The sequence below is a fragment of the Elgaria multicarinata genome, chromosome 3 (genome assembly GCF_023053635.1).
Source record: "Elgaria multicarinata webbii isolate HBS135686 ecotype San Diego chromosome 3, rElgMul1.1.pri, whole genome shotgun sequence".
NCBI lineage: Eukaryota > Metazoa > Chordata > Lepidosauria > Squamata > Anguidae > Elgaria > Elgaria multicarinata.
This window is the reverse complement of record NC_086173.1, coordinates 16,926,131-16,945,437: the sequence shown is the minus strand read 5'-3', so window position 1 is coordinate 16,945,437 and position 19,307 is coordinate 16,926,131. Positions and strand designations below refer to the sequence as shown.

Sequence of the window (19,307 nt, the reverse complement as noted above, 5' to 3'; positions counted from 1 at the left end):
TTAAAACAGCTCCACTGGCTTCCAGTCTGTTTCCGGGCACAATTCAAAGTGCTGGTTATGACCTATAAAGCTCTATATGGTTCGGGTCCAGGTTATTTGAAAGAACGTATTCTCCCTTATGAGCCTGCCTGTGCTTTGAGATCTTCTGGAGAGGCCCTTCTTTTAGTCCCACCTTCTTCCCAGGCACGCTTGGTGGGAACATGGGAGAGGGCCTTCTCGGTGGCTGCTCCGGTGCTCTGGAACTCTCTTCCTGGGGAAGCTAGGCTGGCTCCCTCCTTGATGGGCTTTCGGAAGCAGGCTAAAACTTTTTTGTTCAAGCAGGCCTTTGGAGAATAATCCAGCCCTCCATCTATGTTAATGTCTTATAATTTTGTTGTGTATTTTTTAATTGTTTATGGTTTTGTTTCCCTCCCCCCCATGTATATTTTAAACTTTGTAAGGCCGCCTTGAGGCCCAGCATTGGGCAAAAGGCGAGATACAAATAAATATAATAATAATAATAATAATAATAATAATAATAATAATAATAATAAGGGGAGAGAGGCCATATCCTGGTTCACATTAAGAAACTATTTTTAAATGTCTTCATGGATGGAAGTGAGAGAGCTGTCCATAGAAATTAATGGAGAAATTCAAGATTTTAATGTAGTAGTGATTAGACATCCATAGGTCCACCTCAAAAATTCCCAGATAGTAGCAGCAATGAGAAGAATTCCTGCTCTTCCTAACTCAGCCAGTGTGAAACATTTTAAAAATAACCGTGCTAATGCAAATTCCAAAGCAAATGCAGCTCATTATCCCCATATTGCAGGTTAAAGGGTGCTGTGACTGGGGGCTCAGCTACACCAAGCAATATATTCCACTATGAAAGTGGTATGAAAGCAGTATATAAAAGGCAGGAGCCACACTACTACTTTATAGCGGTATTGAAGTGCATTGCAGGATCTACACTACTGCTTTATGGTGGTACTGAAGTGCACTGACAACTGTTGGGTCCCATTGACACATCTACACCAAGCAGGATATAGCACTACGAAAGCGGTATGTGGTATGTGTCAATGGGCCCCAACAGTTGTCAGTGCACTTCAACATCGCTATAAAGCAGTAGTGTGGTTTCTGCCTTTTATATGCCGCTTTCATAGTGCTATATCCCGTTGGTGTAGATGAGCCCAAGAAGAGAGTTCACAATGAATACTGCAGGTCAAGCTCTAAGGCCACAGCTAGACCTAAAGTTTATCCTGGGATCATCCAGGGTTTGCCCCTGCCTGAGCACTGGATCCCCTGTGTGTCATCTAGATGAACAGGTTTGACCCCTGGACGATCCAGGGATAAACCTTCGGTCTAGCTATGGCCTAAGTGGTTTATATGAATACTGCAGTGTGGTCCAGAGGTATTAGACCCCGATTGCAGGCTGAGGTCAAGCTGAGAGGGTAGTGTACAACAACCCGGAAGTATTATCAATACCGCCTCGATCCAAAGGGAGAGGCGGGTAAGAAATAAATAAATATATTATTATTATTATTATTATTATTATGCATAACTTTTATCCCAAAATTGCAGGTTGGACTGGAAGAGTAGTACACTGTTATACCTCTATTGTAGGGCCAGGCTGAGACACAGTAGCTTACAACAACCCTGCAATGTCTTACAACAGCCCTGCAATGTGAAACTGGTTTGGATTGCCATTCAAAAATCCCCCATACCTCTCAGATAAGCAAAGGTCAACCTATTTATGCCTCCCCTCCTCCTGAGACCTCTTCTCTCACTTCTGAAACACCCCCATCCCAAGAGGTAAGAGGCTTGAACAGGCTCACAAGGCTCTAGTTTATTTATTAATGTATTTAATTTCTATACTGCCCAATAGCTGAAGCTCTCTGGGCGGTTCACAAAAATTAAAACCATAAAGCACAGCATAAAATATAAAATATGGTAGCTTAAAACCACAATATAGCAGTACAACCAGAATAAAACCGAGCAGCAGTGCAGAGATGCAGAGCATCAGATAAACAATATAATTTCTTTACAACACGTAATTTGTTATGCCAGACAACACAATCCTACCATCTAATTCCTTGTTATCTCTAAATGGTTCAGAAACTTGAGAGCCGCTGAGAGTATGGATATGAGCTAATATATGAAATGAAGAGGGGACAGCGAACATGCAATATGTAAAATAACTAATAATTAGTGGATTTACTCATTAACAGACATCCCCTACCTTCTCACAGATCCTATGGCACCCCCAAAACAATGACTAATAATGAAAGTAAAGTCGAAGTAATAGTGTGATGCCACAATAGTCAGATAAACAATTTATAGAATACCCATTAAAAAATCCAGTTCTACCGAAATCTCTTGTGTGTATATTACTTAATTTACATTGGCCTGTTTAAATAGTGAGAGGATCTTATTTGGCAACTGTGGAGTAGGAATGCATTACTCCACGCCCATATTTGTGCACGGATATAAGGCCAGCAGACCGTGGGAAAGTCTAGCGTCAAGATCCGTGAAAGCGGGGACTTAAGAAGGGGACCATTCACGGGTCGGCCTAGGAGAGTAGTAATCGCGGCCGGCCCGCGATGGGACTTCGCGTGGAGCTGGTGCGGACGTGGAGCTGGGACCAGAGGCCGGCGATGGGCGGATCACGTCACAGGGGAGGTCGCTTCGGCCGTCTCCGCCTGTACTCCGGAGGCTGGGCGGAGCTGCTGCTGCTGCTGCTGCCGATAGGAAAATCCTGCTTGAGGCCGAAGCCGGGTGAGACGGCGGGGGTCGTGGATGTGGACCGCGGCTTGGAGGCCTTTCAGTACAGCTCGGGACCGGGGCGCTGGGCCGCCTCGAAGAAACCGAGGGGAGCCATGAGGAGGTTGGGGCGTGGGGGAGACGAGTATGTGGGGCAGGGGAAGTTGATGCGAGCGTGGGAAGGACTGGGCGTGCAAGAGGGGCTGGGAGGGGTGCGAAGGGGGGTGGGAGCACGGATTGTGGGTGCATAAAGACCGCGGGGAGGGGGGGATTAAGTGGTGCTCGTGGAGTCGTGGTCTGGAGTTATCTGAATAAGAAGTCATCGGGGATCAGCCCGCTCTTCTGACGACGGTCTGGAGTTTTTTTCCGAAATGCGAGACAGACAGAAATGCTCTCCAGATATGTGGGACTACAATTCCCAGCATCCTCCGGGAGGAGGGTTGGAACCCACTTTGAAGTGGGAGTGAGAAGGAATAATTTTGTTTATTTATTGCATTGTATTCCGACTTTTTCCCCACTTGCAAGGAACTCAAGGTGGTTTACATGGTCATCTTCCTCTCCGTTTTATCCTCACAACAACCCTGTGAGGTAAGGTAGAAATCACCCAGTGAACTTTATGGCAGAGTGGGGACTAGAACCCAGATCTGCCGAGTCCCAGTCCAGCACTCTAACCACTGTACCACAGTGGTTTTCCTTGGCTCAAAGACCTCCAGAGCAGGAGGAGGAGCAGGGGGTGATCCAGGTCAGAGATATAGAACTAGGCCAACTAGGCAGGATGGGGTGAGGAAGGGAAGAGTTTTACTCCAGGCTAAAACAAAGGGTACCGCAGAGTTCAGGGTGATTCATGCAGAGGGTACAGATGTTGGGCATAAATGTGCAAGCTTCCCTGACTGGCACAAAGCCTGGTGCCTTTACAATCCCGCTATTCCCACTTAGCAGAGAGTGAACAAGAAGGTCTGGAGGAGTATGTCCTACCTCTTCCAGGTTAAGGGGCCCGCTGATGGCAGCCATCCACCACAATCCTGAGGCCAGCACTGGCATCCGGATGTTATAGAAGCTGGTACAGCTCCTTAGAATTCGGGGATTCTTGTTAATAATTTCCATAGCCCTTTTGAATGGTCAAAACACTTTACTGTGATGTTCACGTTCATGCTTCTTTGATTACAAAGAAAGAATTGAAGCTGAGACATGGTTTGCACGTAACAGCAAAGAGGCGTGGGAAAATTTCCCTGAGGGGCTTGTTGCTTGGCATTTTAAAAATTTAAGAGGTTATGTCCAAACCTGGTGAGGGTGTGTTTGTTGAGGTGGTTAAGCCACCCAGAACCCATACCTGGGTTCACATGTAATGACAAGCTGTGGTATGCCCCTGCCATGGCTTGAATTTTCAAAATGGCAGCCGGCGCCACAAAGAAAAGCCCCACAGTAAAATTCACTCACAAGTGGCTTCTCATTACATGCAAATGGACTCAAAGAGAGATTGATTTGCTGAAGGTCAGCTAGAGAACCATGGTGGTGTAGGGATTTGAACCCTAAGCCAAAGCTCCTAATATACTGTGCTGCAGAGGTGGGCTACTTGTGTTTTGGCTTACAACTCCCCAAAGCCCTAGGGAGCATAGCCAATGGTGAGGGATGATGGGACTTGCAGGCCACAAGTGGCCCATCTCTGTCATACAGGCTTGGATCTGTAGCTAGTCCAGGCCTGGGTACACAACCAACAGAATGGCCTGATTTAGACAACATGTTAAACCATGCTGCTTAACCTCAAAATTAACCATTTTGAGGTTAAGCAGCATGGTTTAGCGCAGTGGTTCCCAAACTTTTTCAGGTAATCGCCCCCTTGGTTCCACAAACTCATGCCCAGTGCCCCCTAACCTACACTATAAAAATCATTATTCTGAATAGCGGTTTTCAACGACCCACTAAGGAAGATAATAACAATAAATTCAAAACAGTAACATTTGAATATTTATTCAAAATCCAGTTACATTTTTTTTTAGTTTATTCAATTAAACATAATTGAAGGGGCCGCACTCCTGTGAATCCTGCTGGTCTGGGCCCCCGGGCTGAGCGGCGGTGGCCGGGTGAAGGAGCTGAGAATGAAAAGGGGCCGTGCTGCACGTGGCCCCTTTAAATGGGAAGCACCCACCACAGGCTTGCCGAGGGAGGGAGTGAACAGAGTGAACGCCTCTGTTTTGCAGCCTGAGTGGCGGGGCACACTAAGCAGGATATGTCTCTTCATTAGCGTTTTGGTGCTTTTGAAACATTTCAATTCACCGTTAAAAGGACTCTTCTTAAACGGTATTAATACATGTGTGGATTCTTCCCCTATATGGCTTGGGACCAAACTACCTTCTCCCATAAAAATGTCCCTGCGTTTTAAGACCTTCTGGAGAGGCGCTTCTCAAAAAAGACCACCTTGAGTGCCCCCCTGCCATCCCTTTTCCTCTTAGCACCCCCCTGCCGCCCCCTTGCCTCTTAACGCCCCCCTATGCAATCCCACTGCCCCCAAGGGGGTGGTACTGCACCACCCACTTTGGGAACCACTGGTTTAGCGTGTTGTCTGAACCAGGCCAATGAGCTGGTAGTACAGTTCTGTGACCGTACAATAGTCTGTATCACTTGAGTCTCCAGGTGAGGTAACCTCATTTTTGAATGCTTTCCAATGTAAACAAAGAAACAAAACAAATTGCCCTGAGAATAGAAAATAGGCAGAACATTGGAAAAGGTTTAGCCCAGGCCTTCTCTTGTTCTTGCCCTGCTTTGCAAGTTTTTTTGTTTGTTCTTGTTTTTAATGTACAGGAAAGTGCTTTTTTTAAAAATAATGTGGGAGGACATTCAAAACTGGTTGTGTCCCCCCCACGTGCAGCGACATCATTTTGCTGAAGGCCAGGCCTCAGTTCTGTCTTAAGTGCATGGGATAGATTGCATGTGAATTTTGTCAATGCTTCTGGAATGGCGGTTCCTGAGCTGCTATTTTTCAATTGCAGAACATGTTCCCCTGGAGATTTGCAAACGCTTGATAGTTATTTTGTGCATTGCGCTTTTTAGATGTGACAAACAAATGTTTTTAAAAAGGCATAGATTATATATGTACACAGCTAGTCACCAAGACTTGTGTTATGGTAACCTTGAGATTAGATTATTGCAAGGAGGCTGCTGGGGTATTTGAAGGCCTACTGCCAGATGTAGCCAAACATGTCTTAAAAGGAGGTCCTATTACACTTAGACCCTGTTCAGACAACACGCTAAGCCACGTTGGTTAAGCATTTTGAGCTAAGCATTGGCCCTGTTCAGAAGACACCTTAAACCACAGCTTTAAGGCCTTATTCACTGTGGTTAAAGCCATGGTTTAAGGTGTCTTCTGAATGGGGCCATTATGGCTTTGCGTGTAATGTAAACAAACCACCACTTACCATGTCATGTGAACCATTCCTAATCCTGGTGGCTACAGCACCATGTTTTAAACACGCTCACTAACCATATGCTGCAAAAGGGTTAACAGCCTAACCATGGCTTAGCATGTTTTCTGAACAGGACCTTATTTTTCTTTTCATACAAATGTTAATAGCCAACCAAAATTTGTGGTTATCAAAGATCCTGCTCCAGGTCTGAGCTGCAGAGGCATTCGCTTCAACTTGGCGAGTGGGATGTGAAGCTCATCTCTGTGATGCTTTCGAGGTGCTCCTGAAGTTCATGTGAGCCACAAGGCGAGCAGCCCTTCTGGCTTTCCACTAAAAATAGTGCTTACAAACTATTTTCAGGAGGGCTTTGGGGTGTTTTCTGGGGTGCAGTTATGATATTTCTATCTTTTAAGTAACTGACATCTTATTTTAATATTTTTATTGTGATAATGTTATACTCTTATAAGTTTTTTTTAAAAAATGGTGAGCAATAAGGACCTGGCAGAATAAATTTATTTTAAATAAAAGTAAAATCAGGTTTGGCTCTGGGCAAACCAAGGTCTGTTACAGTGTGAAATGGCCCATGTTCTGGGCACCTTACAGAAATAGTACTAAATGGTTTTTTTTATTTCTGTTGTCACATCGGGTGCTATGAGAATTTTATTTTAATATTTGTGTGATTTTTATGTTTTATCACATGCTTATCTGCCATGAGACATTTGGGGGTAGTGCAGATTATACAATGGATTATCATTTTTAAAAGTTCCTTGGGCTCATTCCAACAACTGTTCCTAATTTCTACAGTTTGAAGGGTGCATGTGACTAACTCATCTCAGGATCCCTCACCAGCCCTGGCCTTTCAGGAACCTAGTAGAATTGGTCTGTCACTGGTTCTGGACACCTCAAGGGGCCATGAGACTAGCAGGTGAGTTGTAGTTGGAGGAAGAAGAAAAAGCGGTGTGAGAGCAATCACTAGAGAATTGTACCACTTAGCCATTAATGTCCAATAGGCCCATGGGAGCCTTTACACTCCAAAGGGCCTATTGGACATCAGGATGTCATGACTCTAGTAGTTGGGTTCAGTCCTCCAGGGCAGGATTGCAGAACTTCAGGCCAAGGGGCTAAATCTGACTTGCCTGAGGTCCCGGTCCCAATCCCAGTCCGGCCATGACCCTTTTCCACCAATTGTTTGATGGTTTTCCAGCTTTTGTGCAATGTTTTCCCCCATCTAAAAGGTTGAAATGCCCTCCTAAGGCTTAGTTACTGGCGGTAAGAGCTTTAAGCCACAATACGCTGGTGTGTTTTTCCCCATTTTGGCCGCAGCCCTGTAGCTCCACCCACCTCTGGGATGCGGCCTCCGCAAGCCTCTGCGAAATAGAATTCAGCTCTTGGGCTGAAAGAAGTTCTGCACCCCTCTCTATCTACAGGGCTTTGTTGGCCATGTTGCTGGTCTCACCATGTCTTTCCAAATCCTTCTCAGGTCCGCTTCGTGTCGTCGTGATTGTCTTGACCGCAGGGCTGACCTGGATTCTTGTCAGCATCATGTTGGGTACCCAGAGCGGCTTCTCTCGCCTGCAGCAGCTCCTCAGCAGTAAGAACCAGAAGAGCTAGGGACGGGGATGATGGTGGGTTACGAGAGAGAGGGGTAGGAGCACTGAGAACCGAGGAATTGTTGCTCTTTCAGTTACCACTGTATTTCCTCAACATCCCACTCCGTGTGCCATGTTGCTGGGTTCAGGAAAGGGAGGAAGAAGATGGCTGTGGTTGTTAGATCTAGAGAGGGAGCGTTATCAGGTTGGCTTGGGTTAGTCCAGCCTTCCCTAACTTGGTGCCCTCCAGATCTTATGGACTGCTTCTTCTGTTATTCCTGACCATTAGTCATGCTGGCAGGGGCTAGTGGAAGTTGAAGCTCCAAACAGCTGGGTTTTGAGACTGGGTTAGATAGGGTTAGATAGACAGAGGACAGGTCTAGGAAAAGCTATTAGCTGGGAAAGTTGAATGAAACTCCCATGGACTGGTGTCCACGGTAGGCACGGTTGGGCACTTGCCAAGGGCCCAGCCCTAGCAGGAGCCCACTGAAAAGGACTTCCAAGACTTTCTCCTCCTCTTCACCTTTGCAACCTGCTTGTTTGCCTGCCTCTCGCTCTGGCCCAATCAGCAGTAGTGGTATGAAGGATGGAGGAACTGCTGCCTGCTTGCTCGATGGTTCTCTGCTTGACAAGCAAGCAGTAGCAGTGATGTGAAAGAGGAGGAGGAGCCAGAGCAGCTGGTGACAATGGCAGTGAGAAAGTAGACTCACTGAAGGAGGGCCCCCACTGAGGCTGTCTTGGCCAAGGGCCCTCCGAAACCTGGAGCCAGCATTGCTCTGAACACGAACTGCTGGGGATAGACATTGTGGGGAGGCCGTCACCTGCATTCCCTGCTTGCGAGCTTGCAAGGGCCTCAGGTGGAATCTGGCTGCAGGTCCAGAAGGACCTTCTCCTGAGGGCTGCATGGTGAGCTGCAGAGGATGTTCTATCATGCTGTGGGTCTCTATGAAGTGCTTTGGTGTCCTGGGTTAGCCGTACGTGGGATCATGCCAGCCAAACAAGGAGGGATATTAGAGACCATTCTGAAGCCCAGTGGATGGGTAACTGAGGTCCATGTGCCTGTTGCAGATGAGATTAGAAGATCCATTAGAGACTTTACCAGGACAGGTCCTTTGTACTGGATTGGGTGTAATTCACCTACTTTTTAAATGTGTGATTCTACTCTGGTGAATAACTCCTGAAGTAAATTCCAGCATAGTCCTTACTTAGAGTAGGCCCATTGAAATGGATCTACTCTAAGTAGGATTTATGTTGCATTTTACCCCAGGAGCTATTTCCTCAGAATTAAAGCACATAGTGTTCTAATGCAGTTTATTTATGACTTCTTTCCCTGGCTTGCACCGATTTAATTAATTTTGTATCCCCAGCAAGCTCAGGGCAGTGTACATGCGGCTTTTTGCATTTTGTTCTCACAACGCCCCTGTGAGGTAGGTTAGGCTGAGAGAAGGTGACTGGCCTAGGGTCACTGAGTGAGTTTTGAGACTGAGTAAGGATTTGGACTGGGGAGACTGTCCACTACATCACATCAGATGCGCCGCTGATGGTGGGGGAATTGTGGGGGACTTTTGCATTTATTTTGCTAACTTGGTGTCAAAGGTGGGCAACTGGTGGCTACAGCTCCCATCAGTCATAGCCAGCATAACCAATGATAGGGGATGATGGGAGTTGTAGGCCAAAACATCTGGATGGCCACAATTTGCCCACTCTTGCTGTGACTAGTATCATGTCATTGTCACCAGGTAGAAAAATAAACTGGAGTGTAATCTGTATTTCTTATTTCTAACATCTGCAATTTCATTCTCATTAAGTGTCTAAACCCTGTGTATGAGTCCTCATGTTCCTAGTTCTTGCAGTCCTTTGGAGAAGTTGCATGTTTCTTTTCTTCCACAATGGAATATCCGATACACGGCTGTTCCTTACATGGAAACAGAAGATCGTGCAATCGAAGAGTGGTTTAGCAAAAGGGAAGAAGGCTCAGGCTACCTGTCGAAGCCTCATTTCTTCCTAGTTTGCAAGGTGGAGAAAAGCCTTTTCTTGTCTTGTCTTTTTAAATATCTCCTCCAAAGCTAATGATACTGAACCCTTTCAAAATTAATCTCTTCCCACCTACTCTGCTAATGTGATCTGAGGGAGTAATGGTAACTTTGGTCTTGGCATTTGGCTGCTGCTACATCTTTGAGGAGCTGAGATGACGAGGCTGTGCAAACGCCCAAGACTGAATTTTGCTGATGTTGCTGTTTTCTCTGCTTTCTTGCAGGTCCCGAGAACCCTCCTACTCCAGGTAGATGACTTTCACCACATCCTTCCCCAACTTGGTGTCTTTCAGATGTATTTGGACTACAGCTCCCATCATCTGCATCCAGGATGGGCTATGGTTTTGCATCAGTGTATGTGTAGACACCCACCCACCCAACCTGGCAATCTCCAGATCTTTTGGGCAACAAAAAACAAATAAGGACTACAACTCCCAACATCTGCAGTCAGCAGCTAGCAAAGGATGATGGGAGTTGTAGTCCGATGGGGTCTCCTGGTCTACAGACACACTGCTTGCAAATGCCCTACCCCATTCTGGCCTTTTCTAGGATCCATATAGGAACAGAGCTTTGCTGTTCTGAAACTTATGCTGAACTGCACCTCCTCTAAGTTGAAGAACTCTTTTGACTTCCTGTGGAAGAACGGGGAGGGAAGCAAAGACTGACTGCTTGTTTTGCTGTGCTGCTTGTCATTTTGGATCCGGGGGAAGGTGGGAGAGCAGGCAACGGGAAAGAGCAAAGACCTGGCAGAATGGGGTTAGACATGGGGTTAGACATGCAAGGGGTTAGACATGGGGGAAAGCTGTTTTTTTTAGTTTACTTCCTTGGCCCAGGGATCAATTTTGAGGGGCGTCGTGTGTGTCATGTTGTGCCAATTACAAGAAGGGAGGCCCCAGTCAAAATCCACACAAAAGTAGTGGTGGTGGTGGTTTGATGCAAGGCGGGGAGAAGCTTGCAATTGCCTGTGGTGTCTCGGAGACCAGCCTTGCTGTCCTGAAATGCAGCTCAGGTCAGTTTGGGCCGGCCTCTCCTGCTTTGGCGTAGCTCTCATGAGGATGCAGAATCTGTAACCCGCCTGAGCAGGATGCATGGTGGGGTTGACTCTCTGCCACCCTCTCTCCTAGCCCAGCAGGATGTGAGCTTGTAGTGGCCATAGAGGGAGGTACACTCGCAAAGGGAGTGCAGAGGGCGGGTGGGCAACTTCACAAAGTCCGGGGGCTATTTTTGCACCGTCTCCAGGTTGCATTCCTGATGCTGCCTTTCAGAATTTGGCAGCAGCAGCTAAAAAAACCCACTATTTTGGCACCAATTTGCTACAACGGCCAAATTGATCTTTAAAACAAGTTCAATTTGGCTGTTGCAACACTCTGTAGCGGTTTGCTGCTAATTTTGGGTGGCAAATCTGCAAAAGCTTTTCCATCATGAATTTCTGCACCAGTGTTGAGGGCCATCAGGGGCTGCCTGCTGCCTGTGGGCTGCATGTTGCCAACTAGGAGAGCAGGCGTCCGCATCGCTTCCCCTTTCAGCTGTGTGTCTGCCATGGCTTTGTGTCAGTTCTGCCATCCCTAGAATCTATTGGTCCTTCCCTCCTTCAGTCCTGACTCTTCATCCCTTGTTGTCAGGTTTGGCCGACATAATTGATCAGATCAGGATAGTCCCAGCACAGAGTTGTACTGGCAGCAACAGTAGGCGTCGCAGTGAGTTCAGATGAGTGGAAAGTGGTGATGGTGAATGGTACCACAGCAGATCTTTTCCCCAAACTCCCCATTCCTCATTTAGGGGAAGGTCCTGTCCTGTCCTAGCTCACAGCAGGAGAAGCTTTGTTCCCATTCCTATAAAATGGGGCTATAGCTCAGTGCCAGAGGGTATACCTTAGATGTTGAAGGCCCGTGTTCTGCTCCTGGCATCTTTTGATTAAAAAGGATTTTGGGGAGGAGGGCTGGGAAAGGCCCCTGCCTGACACCTTGAGGAGATGCCACGAGTCAAAGTTAATAGTTCCAAACCATTGGCCTGGCTGTGTGTGTAAGACAGCTCCTTAAAACGCTCTTGTGGTCCCCAGCACTGACCCTGGTTGGATGCTGGCTCTTTTAGCCCTTGGGGCAATAAAGGGCTGGGGAGTCCGACGTCCCTTTGGGCTTAAGGGTGTGGTGCTAGGCGAGGCCAGTTAAGAGTAGGCAAAGTTGGCAGGCTCTTTTCCTAAGGGTCATGACTATTCCAATCCTATACACACTTGCTTTGACATAAACTCCACTGAAAGCAGTGTGGGCCTATAATTCTTAGGTAGAGCCCCTGCTTTGCACGCAGAAGGTCCCAGGTTTCATCCTTGGCATCTCCAAGGAGGGCTGGAAAACCTCCTGCCTGAAGCCCTGGAGAGCTATGGCTGCAGTCAGTGACTGGATTTCCACGACACAACAATCCGTCTAGGTTAAGTAGCCACAGCGTTGTCCAAACCCAGACTGCTTTCCTTAGGGCTGCTTATTTTTCGGCAACAAGCCACCCTGACCAACCATGGCTGCTTCGTGGGGTTGTTCAACCTACGATGGGTTGGCATGTCATTCAAACCTGACAGAGACAACCCAACCTGGTGGCCTCAATTGGCTCCAGAGCCACTTGGCAAGAGTGACAAAATCTCCTGCTGCTTTTCTCTCCAAAAGACCGCTAACTCCCCCCACCCAAAAAATTATAAACACATTTGCACAAATTCCTGGGGCTGAAAAAGTAACGTAAAAATTACTGCCCCATTTGTGTGCATTTCTGGGCCTGAAAATAATAATAATAATAATAATAATAATAATAATAATAATAATAATAATAATTTATTACCTGCCTCTCCCTCTGGATCGAAGCGGGGAACAACACTAAATAAAATATAATACATTAAAAAAAACCAAAAAAAAGAAGAAGTCAGTGAATGAAAAGTGGCCACAATTGGAGTGAGGACAGGGTGGGCAGGCAAGGCAGGTTCAGCTGCGCAGGACGATGGGATACCATCTGGAGGACCAAGTGGAAAGCAGGGGGTGAATATCCCACGGTGAGCCAGAATGTCGGTCAGGCAGACCGTATGGGTTGTTTTGAAAATGCCCCACACTGCGTAGGTTATTCACAGTGTGGGTTGTTATGTCTTGCGAACCGACCCAGTGTCATCAATCTTGGCCTAGATTACCAAGGGTCTGGCTGAGAAGAAGGCAGGTTCCCACGTTCCTCTGAGCTGTAGTGACAGGGTGGTATATAAATTAAATAAATAAATGGACATGCAGAAATAAATAACCCCACCCCCAGTAAATAGCCATGTGGTAGAGGAAAAAACAACAACAACCCAGCAACACAGAAGAGTCCTTCTAGGCCGTTGGACTTTGTGATTTCATGGTCTTTTCGTCTTGCCACTGTCTTCTCAGAACCGAGGCCCAAGAAGTACAAGTGTGGCCTTCCGCGGGCCTGTCCGGATCACTCGTTGGCCTTCCGGATCACGAGTGGCGCCGCGAACGTCATTGGGCCCAAGATCTGCCTGGAGGATAAAATGTGAGTGAGGCAAGAGCTGGAGTTGTGGCTCTCGAAAGCCTTGCTGTACAATCCACCTGAGTGGAGGTGGGGTGGCTGTACGCACTTGCTCAGGCCCACTCCCCCGTGGGCTGCCTATTCTAGGAGCGGGGCGGGGGGTGGGGAATCCTTTCCAGGTCAAAGCCTCGGCAAGCCCCAGATGTGGCTCCACTGTATCCTCATTGAGGCATCTGTTGGTGGGGCTGTTTCTGACCTGCCCTCCTTTTTCTTTCAGGCTGATGAGCAGTGTGAAGAATAATGTAGGCCGGGGCCTAAACATTGCACTGGTGAATGGTGAGGTGGGCTTGCGGGGGGGGTATGGTTGGTTACATTGTAGGGCCAAGTAAAACAAGTCACTCATCCTGTCCTGCTCTGCTTTGCAGGGGTGAACGGAGAGCTGATCGATGCCAAGTTCTTTGACATGTGGGCAGGAGGTGAGTGAGTTATGTTGGTAAAAATTTCAGAACATAGGCAGCTGCCTCATACAGAGCCATTGTTTATTATTTGCTTATGTGTTACATTTATATTGCACCTTTCCTCCAAGGAGCCTGTGGTGGCTTACATGGTCCTCCTCCTCCTCTCCTTTTTATCCACTCAACAACCCTGTGAGGTAGGTTAGTCACTGATGATGTGATGGGGCAGTCTTCAGGGGAGGAGGGACTTTGGAGGTCATGGCCAGTCTTGCGTGTACTCTGTGCTTTAAGAAAATATATGGTGGTGCAGTGGTTAGAATGTTGGACTGGGACTCGCCAGGCCCGGGTTCTAATCCCCATTCAGCCATGAAGCTTGCTGGGTGATTTTGGGCCAGCCACTGACCCTCAGCCTAACCTATCTCACAGGGTTGTTGTGAGGATAAAATGGAGAAGAGGCCTGCGTAAGCTGCCTTGGGTACTTTGCAAGAGGGAAAAAAGGTGGGATATTAAAGTAATTCTTTTTTTAATAAGCAAATTGAAGGCACATGTTTTCTCTTGCTGTACATAATTTCACCTGCACTCCTTGTGAGCTTATATGATGAATTCATAATTTGTAATCATGGGGAAGGCACTGAAGCCCCACCTCCAGCCCTGGGGAACAGGGAACAGGGAACAGGGAACCCACCCCCACCCCCACCCCCACCCCCACCCCACACACACACTCTGGATCCTGAGATTTCAGCAGGGCCACAAGGACTAAAAACTTGGGGGAGTGAGGGGTTGGGGAGAGCTGTGATTCTCAGAAAGCCGGTTCTTGTACCCAAGGCCACATCCTGCAATATCCTTGCACTTCTGCAGAATTGTGGCACGCACCCAGCCCGGGCTTTCGGTGTGTGAGTCTTTGGAGGAACAGCTGTGCTGGGACCTCTTGCTGTACTCACTGTCTCTCTCTCCGCCTTCTCCAGACGTGAATGAACTGTTAAAATTCATCCGGCCGTTGCATGAGGGGACGCTGGTGTTCGTGGCCTCTTATGACGATCCTGCTACAAAGTGAGTCCTAATGGGGCAGCCGGCATGGCTTATGTGCAACCCGTGCAGTTATATCAATGTAAAGTTGTGATGTGGGAGAAATCCCCTGTTTTACAGCTAATCAGCTAAAGAAGCATTTATTGGGGAAGGGATTTGGGCTCCATCAGAGGGGTCAGCAGACTGGGAGGAGGAAGGCCTATCCTATAACCCAGCACAGGATTGTAAGTGCCTGATGTGTTACAGAGGGGAGATCATTCCAGAGGAAGGGTGCCACCTCAGGGAAGGCCTGTTGCCATGTTTTCGTGTTTGTTTATTTTACTGCATTTACATCCCTCCTTTTTTCCTCCAAGGAACCCAAGTGTGTGTACATAATTCTCTGCCCCTCCATTTTATCCTCACAACAACAATCCTGTGAGGTAGGTTGGGCTGAGAGTCTGTGACTGGTCCAAAGTCACCCAGTGAGCTTCTGTGGCTGAGTGGGGACTAGAACCCAGATCTCCCAGCCCGGGGGCCTCCATAGGTGTTGGACTACAATGCCCACCACCCTCAGTCACCCTCTGATGCTCCATACAAGGCCTGCTGGGACATTGTGTGGAATGTTGTGGTGGGAAATTTGCCTCTTCTCTAACGAGGACCATACTTTCAACCAGCTCAGAACAGGAGCACTGATGAGTGACATTGTTGGCGTCTGAGGTGAATAGCACCAGCCATTTCCAGGTATATATCCTGGGGAACAAGCTGATACAGATGCACCCTTATTTGGTGCCTTAGGTCTACATGTGGGTGGGTGGAGGGGCGATGGCAGTGTAGAACTAGAGGTGTATGCTCAGAAAGGAGAATGGTGCTGCCTAAATCAACCAGAATAAAAGGTGGGTACAAGTGGAGTGAGTGTGGAGGAGCCAGGAAAAGTGAATAGTAGAAGTTTGTTTGCTCACACTTTTCTTCTCCTACCCCACCCTGGTTCTTCTCCAGAATGAATGAGGAGACCCGCAAAATCTTCACGGAACTGGGCAGCCGAATTGCTCGGGAACTCGCCTTTCGAGATAGTTGGGTCTTTGTGGGAGCCAAAGGTGTACAGGACAAGAGCCCCTTTGAGCAGGTACTGAACCATCTTCTTTTTCCAGAAACTCAATAGTGGCCCTGGTGCCACCTTGAAACACCTCTCCCGGGTGGATGGTTTTCAGAGACACACTGGAAAGGCTAGAGCAGAGACTGGGGGAAAGAGGCGGTGGGAGCAGGTGAGACGCCCACATTAAACCCTCGCTTTGCTCTTTCCACAGCACGTCAAGAACAGCAAGAGCTCCAACAAGTATGAGGGCTGGCCTGAAGCGCTTGAGATGGAGGGCTGCATCCCGCAGCGAACTGCTGAGGTCCATTGAGGACCTGTTTCCATGGAGCCTCTGACGTCTCTGCCTGTGCGGCAGAGAATCCATCCGTCTGTCGCTGTCTTCCCTTATGGTGGCAGCTGTCTGTTCTCTCCCTCTGTGGCAGCCTCTTCTGGCTCTGCCTTAACTGGGCAAAATCACGTTTTCCTTTCCAAAGAGCCTGCCTTGCCCACAGCCTGGGAAGTGGGGTATTGTGAAAACAACACCTCTGGATCAGCCCCCAACCCTCCCCTAGTGCCTTATTTCTCTCCTGGGTGGAGGAGTTAATGCAATTTGTCCCTTTTCCTGTTGCTGTGAATTTAGGGTGCAAATGGGTCCTCTCTTCTGACAGTACTGGCTCATGAACTCTGATTTGAAGAAGCATAGATATTTATGTGCTAAAGTATGGGCGAGTAACCTATTTCCCCTCTGGGGGCTGCATTTCCTCTGTAGGAAAGAGGTCAGGAGCCGGTGGTGGGTGGGGCCAAAGCCCAAAGAAGGCAGGGGCTTCTCTCCTTGCCACACCCTCACTGTCTTCTTCCACACAGCCACAAACCCATTCACATCCATCTTTCCATGCACTCCTTTCACATACATAATCCCTCACACTGCCCAACTGTTTTGAATCAACCAGAGGGGCAGATTTTGAGGAGTGGGGATGGTAGCCGGTAGGCCACATGGGGAGGCTCTGTGGGCCACATCCTGCCCAAGGGCTAGAGGTTATCCTCCCCTGTGTTTAAGGGACCACTCTTTTCCCCTATCATGGTTCATAGGTCTTCCGTTAACACCTCTGTCATCACGAAACACTTCCCAAACTTCTATTGTTTTGGCAGACTCCTGAAAGATACCCAGTTGCTGTTTCCTGAAAGGTAATGTTGGTGCTTCAGTTGTGATGGGAAGGGGCAAAGGGTCCCAGCACCTTGTTCTTCCTTACAGGCACAGTCCTTACAGATTCGTTGCAGCAGAGGGAATTAAAGCGGAATATTTCTATTTTCAAAACCCTTGTTGCTCAACTGCATCTCCAATAAACAATCTGCACAACTGTTGAGGTGTAGTTTTTGTTTTTAAAATGGGTGCTCACCACCTGGTATGCAGAAAAAACTGGCTTCTCTCTAGGGATGCACAATTAGTGGCCTGGAGGGTGATCAGACACTTGTACAATCTTCCATTCCTGCTTCACTAAAGGCTTCCAGCCATGATTTTGGTCTGTTTTGCATTGTAAACATTTCCTGCCACCTGATGCCGGCTTTCTCTTGCTTTTCTCTCCTGATCTGTTTGTGCCCCAGTTGATGGACTGGCACACTTTTCTCCTCCACCACGTATCTCATGTAGTTGCTCAGTGCTCCAGAATGATGCCTGAGTGCAAAGAGGTCTCATTTCCATATCTTATTTCCCTCCATAAAAGAAGAGAAATATCTGTATGAATAGCAGTTGTTGGCGAGGGGAAGGCGGAGGACAGAGACCAGCTACTGCTGATGTATGAACCAGAGCCACTTGCAGCTTCTGTTTCAGGGGGTAGCAGAGACAAAATACGCCTTGTGTGGCGGCCACCTTCTGAACTAGGGCTTGCTTTCTCCCCATCATCGCCCCTTCTCTCGCCTTTCCTCCTCTTTCCTAACACATGCCCTGTTCATGGGGAGGCTTCCCCACCACAAGCACAAGGCTGAATGTAGAGAGATGGTGTGATCCCATTAGCCTTACTAAGAACTCGCTTCTGCAACTAGGAACAGCATCCAGCAGGGGGGAGCGATTCCACCCATCTTAAACAACCACGCTGGAATCTAGGACTCACTACAGGCCAAACTCCATGTCATGTTATTCACACTTTAAAAGTGTGCTTAAACTAGCTATTTTTATTTCAATGGAAAAAATAGCTGTGAGCCTCTGATACAGAATATGTAAAGCAGGCAACAACTGGGACCTATGTTCACCAGCTGCTGGGGAACATGGGCAGGAGAGTGCTCTTGCACTCATGTCCTGCTTGTGGGCTTCCAGTGGGCATCTGGTTGGCCACTGTGTGAACAGAATGCTGGACTACATGGATCCTTGGTCTGATCCAGCAGAACAGCTCTTCTTATATTCTTATGTTAATATGCTTTGTATAGGGGGCCCATGCCAATTTATTGTTGAAACTCCCTGTCCTGTCCGCTGTTTGCCTGTGAAGGTGACGTTTATTGCAAATAACAGCAAGAAAGGCTGATTTGGGGAGGAAAATTGCATGAGCCCCTGATCCATATCAAAAGCATTTTTGGGGATCAGGACCCCACAGTTGGTGCTGCCTTCAAAATAAACATAACCAGTTTAAACATGCTTTTAAAAAATAATTGAAGAACATGTAGCTTTGACCCATGATCCAATCAATGATGTTAGTTTTTAATAGTTGAGAGTGTCTATATAAGCAGAGTAAGCTATATCCTGTGAATGTGCTGTTATATCCTTTAGTACAGAGAATGTTTAGGGAAACCTACACAAATTAATCACTTTTACTTGTTGAGTAAGGGAGGGGAGAGTTGTCTGTCACTGTCCCATGTAATCTCAAATGCCATTTTGCCTGTCTGGGGTGGGGATTTTGCCTGATTATTATTTTATTATTGCATTTATATCCTGCCTTTTTTCCTCCAAGGAATCCACAATCCTCTCCATTTTATCTCACAACAACCCTGTGAGGTAGGTTGGGGCTGAGAGTCTGCGACTGGCCCAAAGTCACCTAATGGGTTTCCATGGCTGAGTGGGGATTAGAACCGGATCTCTCAGTCCAAAACTTTAGCCACTGCGCCACACTGTTCTTCCTAAGCAGCTGGAACAACAAAGAGTCTTGTGGCACCTAACAAATTTATTTCTGCATAAGCTTTCATGGGCTGGAATCCATTTCATCAGATACATGAACTGTTGTGCTTGGTTACAGGTATGCATGATTGTGGAAAAGGGAATTGTAAACAGTATGGTCAGAGGAAAATAAAATGCAGAAAGAACAGAGTGATAATTACCTTAGTAACAGTGGTTCCCAAAACAGTTGTTGGGTTATAGAACAAATACCCTTGAACTGGTGAGCTAATAAAAAGATGATTTAAATAAAACAAACAAAAAACAATCCTTTGAACTTGTTAAAGTCACAGGTGAAAGAGTGGGACCTCTTGATGAATTGTAGTTAAGCTATTACAATTTGGCTTTAAAGTTTCTTTGTTCCAGATTATATTATTAT

The 19,307-nt window shown here is 47.3% G+C and overlaps 1 protein-coding gene across 3 annotated transcripts; it reads left to right on the top strand.

Annotated features, from left to right (window-relative positions):
* The first annotated feature begins 2,658 nt into the window (after positions 1-2,658).
* FAM3A (FAM3 metabolism regulating signaling molecule A) lies at positions 2,659-17,151 on the top strand. 3 transcript variants are annotated; one of them, XM_063119393.1, is made up of 10 exons: positions 2,659-2,754; positions 6,945-7,065; positions 7,621-7,731; positions 9,987-10,010; positions 13,158-13,281; positions 13,535-13,593; positions 13,683-13,733; positions 14,678-14,762; positions 15,714-15,840; positions 16,022-17,151. In XM_063119393.1, exons 2-10 carry the CDS (start codon positions 7,053-7,055, stop codon positions 16,118-16,120), a joined length of 693 nt encoding a protein of 230 aa, XP_062975463.1. In that variant the 5' UTR covers positions 2,659-2,754; positions 6,945-7,052; the 3' UTR covers positions 16,121-17,151. The 3 variants fall into 3 exon arrangements, with proteins under 3 accessions (XP_062975463.1, XP_062975462.1, XP_062975464.1); XM_063119392.1 differs by lacking the exon at positions 2,659-2,754 and adding an exon at positions 2,761-2,863; XM_063119394.1 differs by lacking the exon at positions 2,659-2,754 and adding an exon at positions 2,761-2,884.
* Positions 17,152-19,307: the final 2,156 nt, after the last annotated feature.

Bases quoted from the DNA above. Each gene is read 5' to 3' on its own strand.
- FAM3A (XM_063119393.1), top strand. The intron at 10,011-13,157 runs GTAGATGACTTT...CTGTCTTCTCAG, and splicing joins CGAGAACCCTCCTACTCCAG to AACCGAGGCCCAAGAAGTAC. The intron at 15,841-16,021 runs GTACTGAACCAT...CTCTTTCCACAG, and splicing joins ACAAGAGCCCCTTTGAGCAG to CACGTCAAGAACAGCAAGAG.